General features: G+C 45.2%; 1 protein-coding gene across 1 annotated transcript in view; it reads right to left on the minus strand.

The window, feature by feature from the left end:
- The window catches only part of LOC137423833 (fibroblast growth factor receptor-like 1), a 237,100-nt gene that overhangs the window by 18,155 nt on the left and 208,630 nt on the right, over positions 1–10,315 (minus strand). Inside the window, exon 7 of the mRNA XM_068111375.2 lies at positions 5,678–6,031. Coding sequence (XP_067967476.2) covers positions 5,678–6,031 — 354 coding nt within the window. The remainder of the gene's footprint in view (positions 1–5,677; positions 6,032–10,315) is intronic.

Genomic DNA, 10,315 nt, shown 5'->3' on the forward strand with positions numbered 1-10,315 from the left:
TCAGATCGGCAGTCTGCAGCCTCCTCACTCTCTGAAGACCTGGACAAAATCACAGACTGGTCAAACAAGTGGAACATGTCTTTCAATCCTGACAAATCTCACACTCTTACTATGTCTCTCCGAAAAGATCGACTGGACAACCCTCCCATCTACTTTCTCAACAATCCTCTCCAAGAAGTTCTGTCGCTCAAGCTTTTGGGTCTCACTATCTGCCATGATCTTTCTTGGGAAAACCACATTTCCAAGCTGGCCTCCAAAGCCAGTCGCCGACTGGGCATCCTCTGTTGTGCGAAGTCCTTCCTAGGCACACCTGAGCTCCTCACCACATACAAGGCTTTCATCCGCAGCTCAATGGAATACTGTTCTCCCCTATGGGCTGGTGCTCCTGCCTCACACCTAGCTCGGCTTCATGCTGTTGAATCCAAAGCTTTCAGAATCATTGGAATCTCCCGCGATGAAGCTATCTCTGAGGGCCTTTCACTCACTCACCGCAGGCAGGTAGGTGGTCTTTCTGTCTTCTACCAACTACTCTCTGGCCTTGCTCCCCCAGCTCTCTCTGTGCTCTGTCCCCCAAATATTCCTGCAGGTCGCACAAGATCTGCCAGCAACCCTCTGATGGTTAAACTGCCGAAATCTCGGCTCTCTGCTCACCTTCACTCTTTCATTCCTCTTTTCTCTCGCCTCTGGAACAAACTCCCACACTCCCTTCAATCCCACTCCTCCCTCCAGGTCTTTAAAACAGCTGTTCACCACCATCTCTTATCTTCCCCCATCCAAAACCTTGATCTTTTCTACCCCCACTAATTCACCCCAGATCCACCTTGTTTGAAATTCCAACTTCTTTCCTGGAAGTCCTGGCAGTGTCCATATGTTTTATACCTCTCCCACCCCCCCTTCCCATGCCTCCCCCCCAAAGCCCTCTCCCTCCCACAGATCTCTCGATGTCTCCATGTCTCTCGGTCCCTGCTCTCAAATGTTGTGTTTGTGTCCTTCTCCCTCTCTCCCCATCTTGTCTACCGCTCCCGATTTATGTGTCGGTTTGTCTGTTTGTCTTTCTGTGTGATTAATGTTCGCTCTTTCACGAGCCTCGATCTTGTATACAAAAAAAAAAGAAAAAAAAAGGAAGACCCAAACAACCCTAAGGACCCAATGACAAAGAGGACCCAGAAGACCCCAATGACCCAGAAGACCCCAAGGACTCTGAAGACCCAAAATACCCCGAAGACCCAAAAGACTGAAAAGACCCTGAAGACCCAACGGACTCCAAACACCCAAAATACCATGAAGACTGTTAAAGACCCAAAATACCATGAAGACCCCAAATTTTGGTAAGACCAAAGACCCGAAAGACCCAAATACCCGAAGACCCAAAATAATCTGTATACTGTTAGACACAAAACACCATGAAGACCCAGAAGACCCAAACGACTCAAGACCCAACAGACCCCAAAGACCCAAAATACAGAAAAGTCCTTGAAGACCCAATGGACCCCAAACACCCAAAATACCCCAAAGACCCAAATGACCCTGAAGACCGTTAAAGACCCAAAATAGCCTGAAGACTTAAATACCCAAAAGACCACAAAAACCCAAAAGACACTGAAGACCCAAAATTCCCCAAAGAGTCAAAGACCCCAAAAGACTGAAAAGACCCCAAGACCCAAAAGACCCCAAATACACAAAATACACCAAATACCCTGAAAGACCCAAAATACCATGAAGACACAAAAGACCCCCCAAGACCCCAAAAAACGAAAAGACCTAAAAGACCCCAAATACCCTGAAGACCCAAAATACCCTGAAGATCCAAAGACCTTTAAATAACCAGAAGTCCCAGAAGACTAAAAATACCCAAAAGACCCAGAAGACCCTTAAATACCTCAAGGACCCAAAATATCCCAAAGACCCTTAAAGACCAAAAAAAATTGAAAATACCCAGAAGACCAAAAAGTCCCTGAAAACCCAAAATACTTTGAAGACCCTTAACGACCACACAGAACCAACCAATCCAAAACACCAAAAATATCCCAAAGACCCTTAAAGACCCTGAGGACCCAGTGGAACACAATGACCCAAGTTACCCCAAAGACCCAAAATACCACAAAGACCTAAATGACTGAAAAGACCCAAGGAACCAAAGATGCAGAGGACCCAAATGACTCAAATGACCTAAAATACCCCACAGACACAAATGAACCAGAAGATCCCAAGGATGCAAAAGAGCTTGAGCACTCAAAAGACCCAAATGAACCAGAGGACCCAAAAGACCCTTAGGACTCTGAAGATCCAAAAGAAGAGTAATTATGTCTCTTACATTGGAATTGTAGACGGTGGCTTGTAAACCGAGACTCAAATTCAGTGTAAGGAAGCGGTTATTATTTATTTATTTTTACAATAAATACACGGCGTAGGGAGGTGAAATTCGCTGAATGAATGGGTTTGGAAAAGAAAACGTCCTCAGGGTTTGGAAAAGGTGCAAAGCGTGCAGAGTAAACCGAGTGCTCATTTATGTCTGTAGACTGTCAATTCAAAAAAAAAAAAAGGGCCTGAGGACCCCAAAGACCCAAATTACCCCAAAGACCCAAAATACCCCAAAGAACCAGATGACCAAAAAGACCCGAGGACCCCAAAGAGCCAAATGTCCCAAAAGACCCCGAGGATCCAAATGACCCAGAGGATACAAAAGACCCAAAATATCCCAAGAATGCAAAATAGCTTGAACACCCAAAAGTCCCAAATGAACCAGAGGACCCAAAAGACCCTGAGGACTCTGAAGACCCTAAAGAAGAGTAATTATGTCTCTTACATTGGAAATGTATACGGTGGCTTGCAAACCGAGCTTCAAGGTCGGTGTACGGAAGCGGTTTTTAAAAAATCACAATAAATACAAGGCACAGGGAGGTGAATTTTGCTGCACGTGACGTGCAAAGTGCGCACAGTAAACCGAGTGTTCATTTACATTTGCAAGACATCTAATAAATAAAGAAGATATAAGCACATCTGACACTAGGCCCAGGCTTCAGTCTTTGGCACGCTCACGTGGCTGCACCGTCAAATAAACTGTTCAAACCCGTCATTTTTGACGGGCTTTATACTAGTAATATATATATATATATATGTGTATATACACTACTCACAATAAGTTAGGGATATTGTGGGAGTGAGTTTTTTTTTTTTATAGGGGTTAGGGTTAGGGTATTGAAATCAAGAATGCTGTGTTTTTTCACACATTAATAACCATAGAATTAGGACCAACAACTTTTTTCAACATAACTAATACACAAAATCAACCACACCGAAGAACCTGCCAATATCCCGAACTTATTGTGAGTAGTATATATATATATACAGACTCGGCATTTAATATGGAATATTTTTTTTGTGGTGGTGAACTTACTTTTCAAGATGACTTAGAACCAAAAGTTCATTGGAATTATGTTGAAATTATTCTAGATTTTGTTAATGTGACCTTTAAAAGAAACAAAAACCACATTTGACATTTCAAAACAAATAAATTGATCCTTGAAAGTGATGTAAACTGATATCGAACTCAATTCATGGACAGTACTGTGTTAAACTTCTGTACGTTTTCCAGAAGTATCTCTTTATTTTGCACATTAGCCCAATTTTTTTTTAACAAAAACAAAAGTTAAATTACGACTGGGATTACCGACAGTAAAATTACAGTTCAGTACTTCATGTAACCCCCACGAGCATTCAGGAGAGCACGTACACGTTGAGGCATGCTGTTCACGAGATTTGCCAAGGTTTGGACAGGAATCGCTTGCCATGCAGTGACAATAGCCTGCTGCAATTCACGCACAGAGGTCGGCTGCTGGTCCAAGTGGTCGATTTGACGAGTTAATTCTGCCCACAAGTAATCTATCGGATTCATATCCGGGGACATGGCAGGCCACTCCATATGCTCTACACCACGGTCAGCAAGAAAATGTTGGATCATGCGAGCACGATGAGGCCGTGCATTGTCATCTTGGAAGACAAAGTTTCCTCGAAAGGCTGCACGAGCAAATGGAAGCAATGTTTCTTCCAGAATGGCCCTGTACTTGAACTGGTTCAGGTTTCCATTCAGAACAACCAGGTCAGTTTTGCCCCCTGCATGAAAAGCAGCCCAAACGGTCACCCCACCACCTCCAGCTTGGACTCTTGGCACTATACAATCCTTGTTGTAGGCTTCATGTACTTGTCTGCGCACTCGGACGCGGCCATCTTGACGATAGACTAGAAATCTAGACTCGTCACTGAAGATCACATGATTCCAGTGTCCTGGCTGCCATTGACGGTGCTCTCTGGCCCACTGCAATCGGCGCTGGCAGTGTTGTCTGGTCAGGCGTGGCTTTCTCAGGGGACGCCTGGCACGATAGCCTGCTTGAACCAGTCGTTGGTTGACTAGCCTTCTGGATACAGGCACATTTGTCAGTTGCTGCCACCCAGCCCTAAGCCGATTAGCTGACTTGGTACGGCCATTGCGGACTAACCGGTGCAGCTGGCGATCATCCCTCCTTCTGGTTCTGCGGGGACGTCCTGGCCTCGGTATTGGAGTAGGGACACCCCTCTGAGCATTTCGTTTCAGGATCTTTGACACCTGACCTTGAGTGATGCCATACTGCCGAGCAATAGCACGCTCTTTCATGCTGTAATTTCGTAAAGCCACCACTCCATGACAAACAGCATTGTTGAGTTGACGGACCATCTCCAGAGGAAGCGGCAATAACTTTTGGAGATGTGCAGCAGTTGTTTTCCACTAATACAGAACGCAACAACCCTTGTATACCCGACTGTGAAGCCAATCGTCAAATGCACCTGTCCGTACATTTTGCCACGCCACCTGTGATATAATCCTGTTGTTGACTTCTTGCTGTGACAGACAATCAGTGACATGGTTCTTTTAACAAATGAATCACCAAAGTGTAAAAGAAACTCACCAGATTGATATACTGAGTTCAGAAAGTAAACCCAAGTCAAGAAAAAAAAAAAATTCCATATTAAATGCCAAGTCTGTATATATATATATATATATATATATATATGTCTGTTGTGTGTGTGTGTGTGTGTGTGTGTGTGTGAAGACCCAATCAAGTCTTTCTGTCGTAATTGAAGGGGCCAACAAATTATCTCTCACCTAATCAATTATCTCCAGGTAGCTGGAATCCTTATAATTAAGTCGAACCCTCCCCGCTCTTATAGCCAAAAAAGCTGCATGGAGCGGCCAAGGAAAGCTACAAATTGACCTTTGGAAAAGGTAAATTAAAAAGATACCTTTATAAATTACCCTTTAGAAGAGCTACAAGGTAAGCCTTCTGCTGTTTCAAACCATATCGAGGTTCCTCTGCAGGTGCAGAAATTCACTAGTGGCACATGCACGAGAATCCCAATGCTACACACACCACCCTCAGCCACACACACCACCCTCAGCCACACGCCACACCCTGAGCCGCCACATCGGGTTCTTTCTTTGTTGGCGAGGGTCATCGGCGACAGCGTAGACAGAAAGGTGCACCACCTGAGCACCCAAGCGTGTACCACTTGCAACACCAATCTCAGTAATCAACAAATAAACATTCAAAACAATTTTGAACATTGAATCGATTTCATTTTCACAAAAATATAACAATTGCATTGGTGCACGAGCAAGAGCGCTAAATTCCATCAGGCGTACCTGCTTGTACGGTGAGGAAGGCACTGCGGAAGCTGTATCCCATGTTGTTCGCTCCGAGGCAGATGTACATGCCGGCATCCTGTGCCCGGGCCCTGCTAATCACCAGCTTGTTTAGGTACGAGCCGTCGGGTCTAGACCAGACCTCACCAACCGGAAGTACCACGTACCGCCTTCCGTCCACGTCCAGCGTCGCGTTCCGGTGTCGCACGGCGTTTGGCGGCACCTGCTTTAGCCACTGCACCACGGGGCGTACGTCACTGCGTACCTTGCACTGCAACGAGGTGCTCCCGCCCAAGTCCACCGTGGTGTTCACCGGGTGCATGCCGGTCAGCACCGGCTTCGATCTGAGGCGCTCTGTTGTGAGGAGACGACACACAGGTACAAACAGAAGGTGTTACACATGGACATTGGTGGGGCCATTAGGAGGGATGCAAAATGGGAGACAGGGGAGCCAGGTGTGGAGGAGGGAAAGGTTGAAGGATGTAAACATAACATTCCAGGTTTAGAGTCGTTTAACAAATGTATTACAAATATATCATGAGTATGTCATTCCAAGGTTGACCTTACAATTCCCATACCTGTAGATCTAAAGTCTACCTTTCCTTGGTCCCTCGGCCTATTGGCTGTGAAGCCGGGAATTCCCAGGGAAACTAAACCAAAAAATGTGGTTTTCTTCATGTCACACTATCCTTCTTTGTGCGGTTCCGTAACTCTGCCCTAAACTCATCAAGCCACACAGGAAGCTGCCGACCACATTTCCTTGTTAATCTATCGGGGGATTGGAGGTGGGGAGGAATGGCTTTCCATCCAAACTCGAAACGGAACGGGCCTGGTTGATGGATTTCGCCTCGTGCAGCTGAGTACGTGCGCCTGACGATTCCCAAATTTCCCAGGTGCCTTCTCCTCGGGCACAATCCCTGCACGAGCGTTTTTCAGGCAGCTGTTCTAGCTCCCGGGATTCCCGCTTGGGAAAGGGTCGGGATTCTTTCCTATAACGATGGTCCGCTCCACACAGCTGTGCGAAGCTGCTCCTATGAGCAGCGGTGATGGATTAAAACAGTGATTATGTAAACAAATCCAAAATGGGAATTCTTTCCTCCCAAACAATCTGAAAATTGCCAAGATGAGTGAGGACCTTTTGAAGGTCTCTTCCATTTCACAAAAGCCGCTTTCAGGTCGAGACTATCATGGGTGAACATGCCTTTGTGTGTTGTTGATGGACACCTAGTGAGAAAATAGAGGTGGAGCAGGTAGGTAACAGGTATGCGTTTAGAGTGAGCTGTACGAAGAAAGAAGAGCAATTGATGTGAGAAAAGGTGAAGGGATAAATGGACAGAGTAAATAGAATAGAATAGAAGTGTGAAGAGAGGAGTCTGAATGGGATGAAATGACACAAAAATGTCCTTATCCTATTATTACATGGAATTGTGATTAAATGTACGGAGTCTTCCACATATTCTGTTTCTGCAAGGAATATTTTTGAGGTTGGAGGAGGTGAAAAGGTGGTGGGGACGACGTTTGGGTCTAGGGAGGTACATGTGGAGTTGAACGTAAGTCACCTGAGACGAGGTACCTGCATATAGATTATGAATTAAGAGTATCAAACCCAAAAAAAACTTCCAGCTAAACAGTCGAATAAACTCCACCTTTTAGTCCTGCAGGAGCTTCCCAAGTAGCACAACCCACACTATATTCAAATAAGTGTGAATAAAATCGAGGATCCCTAATATTAGAATTACTACATACTCTGATACGAGCCGTGTTCAAAACGTCGTCTACACAACATATTCACAATAGTCCAAGAAACGTCAAGGTGTTTTATTTTCTTATTTAATAGGCTATGTCTAATTTTTACTTTTATGTTTACGAGCGGACACTCCTCACCTGAGCGGGAGTAATCGTGTCGGCCCACGGAACATACATGGCTGCTTAATGCTCGGGAACGGGAAGTGCCGCGACCAATCAATGAGTGAAGGGAAAACTGGGCACACCCGATTGGTCAGCACAATGACCAATCAACGAGTGAAGGGAAAACTGCGCACTCCCTATTGGTCAGCACAATGACCAATCAATGAGTGAAGGGAAAACTGGGCACACCTGATTGGTCAGCACAATGACCAATCAACGAGTGAAGGGAAAACTGCGCACTCCCTATTGGTCAGCACAATGACCAATCAACGAGTGAAGGGAAAACTAGGCACACCCGATTGGTCAGCACAATGACCAATCAACGAGTGAAGGGAAAACTAGGCACACCCGATTGGTCAGCACAATGACCAATCAACGAGTGAAGGGAAAACTGCGCACTCCCTATTGGTCAGCACAATGACCAATCAACGAGTGAAGGGAAAACTAGGCACACCCGATTGGTCAGCACAATGACCAATCAACGAGTGAAGGGAAAACTGGGCACACCTGATTGGTCAGCACAATGACCAATCAACGAGTGAAGGGAAAACTGGGCACACCCGATTGGTCAGCACAATGACCAATCAACGAGTAAAGGTAAAACTGCACACTCCCTATTGGTCAGCACAATGACCAATCAACGAGTGAAGGGAAAACTAGGCACACCCGATTGGTCAGCACAATGACCAATCAACGAGTGAAGGGAAAACTGCGCACTCCCTATTGGTCAGCACAATGACCAATCAACGAGTGAAGGGAAAACTGGGCGCACCCGATTGGTCAGCACAATGACCAATCAACGAGTGAAGGGAAAACTGGGCGCACCCGATTGGTCAGCACAATGACCAATCAACGAGTGAAGGGAAAACTGCGCACTCCCTATTGGTCAGCACAATGACCAATCAATGAGTGAAGGGAAAACTGGGCACACCTGATTGGTCAGCGCCGTGACCAATCAATGAGCGAATATTGCTGACATAGCTACAGCCACACAAGCTTTATTTTTTGTTGTCGAGTAGAAATTGAAAAATAATAAGTTTATATTTCTTGGAACTATTACGAGTCTCAATGTCATTCGTCAAATTTCCGCAAACTTTGTAAAAGTTTAAACTTTTATGAATGGTCGGTGCTTGCATTTTTATACCTCTGCTGATGAAGTCACCAGAGGCATTACGTTTTCAGGTTGTCCGTCCGCCCGTGATAGGTTTTTGTTACTGCAATAACTTGAGAATAGCTAAAGTGATCTGATTCAATCTTGGTACAGGTATGTATAATGATGTAAAGATTAACTGATTAAATTTTTGGGGTCCCGAGGTCAAAGGCCAAAGGTCAGAGGTCATGTCAGGTAAAAATGTGAGAACTTGTGAACAGCTGAAGGGATTTTAATTAAAACTTGGTACAGGTATGTATAATGATGTAAACATGAACTGATTACATTTTGGGGTCAATAGGGCAAAGGTCAGAGGTCAGGTAAAAATGCACTAACTTGGGCACAGCTGAATGGATTTAAATCAAACTTGATACAAGTATGATAATGATATAATAATGTGGGCGGAGGCATATCAGTCGACGTCGTGACGTCAAAGAGTGTCGTTCTATTAATTATATCTAACCCTAACAGCAAACATGGTGTTGCAATGTACTGACAGAAGTTCATCTAACAGGGAAGGTTCTTCAGGATTGTCCTAATATGTGATGGTTAATCAAAAAGTTCATGGCTTGCAGCTACAAAGTCAAAGTGATAGTTAAAGTCCATATTGCCAAGAATATTGTTATAAACTTTAAAATCAAAACTATTTGTCGATTTCATTTATAGTTACTCCAGAGTTTAGCAAAGGATGTCCCTCCACCTCTTCCTGCAGAAAATGTTAGGATGTGTCCTTCCATTATGTCACCGCCATTCCCACTCCACCACATTGCCACAAACCCCAACCCCACTCCACCACATTGCCACAAACCCCAACCCCACTCCACCAAATTTCCACAAACCCCAACCCCACTCCACCGAATTGCTACCCAACCCCAACCCCACTCCATCACATTGCCACCCACCCCCCAACCCCACTCCACCACATTGCCACCCACCCCCAACCCCACTCCACCGAATTTCCACCCACCCTCAACCCCACTCCACCACATTGCCACCCACCCCCAACCCCACTCCACCGAATTTCCACCCACCCCCCAACCCCACTCCACCACATTTCCACCCACCCCCAACCCCACTCCACCGAATTGCCACCCACCCCCAACACCACTCCACCACATTGCCACCCACCCCCCAACCCCACTCCACCACATTGCCACCCACCCTCAACCCCACTCTACCAGGTCCTGCCATCACTCTCTACATCGGCAAGAAATACTGAAGGTGCACTCGCTGCTTCTGTCCATCTGGAAATTACCCATAATCCTTTGCTTGATGATATAACCAAACTGAGTATGTGTAAGAAAACATTACCGGTACAAGAACCATGATGTGACTCATGTGAACATTTATGTTTGAACCGACAGTTAAGCATTCATAGATTGTTTAATAAAAATGATTATAAGCGATCTGTATAAATGTATCTAAGAGTGACGTCAGACATAACGTCACTGTCATGATGTCTGATTATATATTTATATGTAAAGTGCTTGTGACGGATCAGACCTCATGGAAGTGACGTTACTGGTTTGAGGGTGTCATAGGTAATAGTGACACGTGACTTTTAAATGTTCGAGTTGAAT

This window comes from Myxine glutinosa, chromosome 3 (assembly GCF_964187855.1).
Source record: "Myxine glutinosa chromosome 3, kmMyxGlut1.1, whole genome shotgun sequence".
Lineage (NCBI taxonomy): Eukaryota > Metazoa > Chordata > Myxini > Myxiniformes > Myxinidae > Myxine > Myxine glutinosa.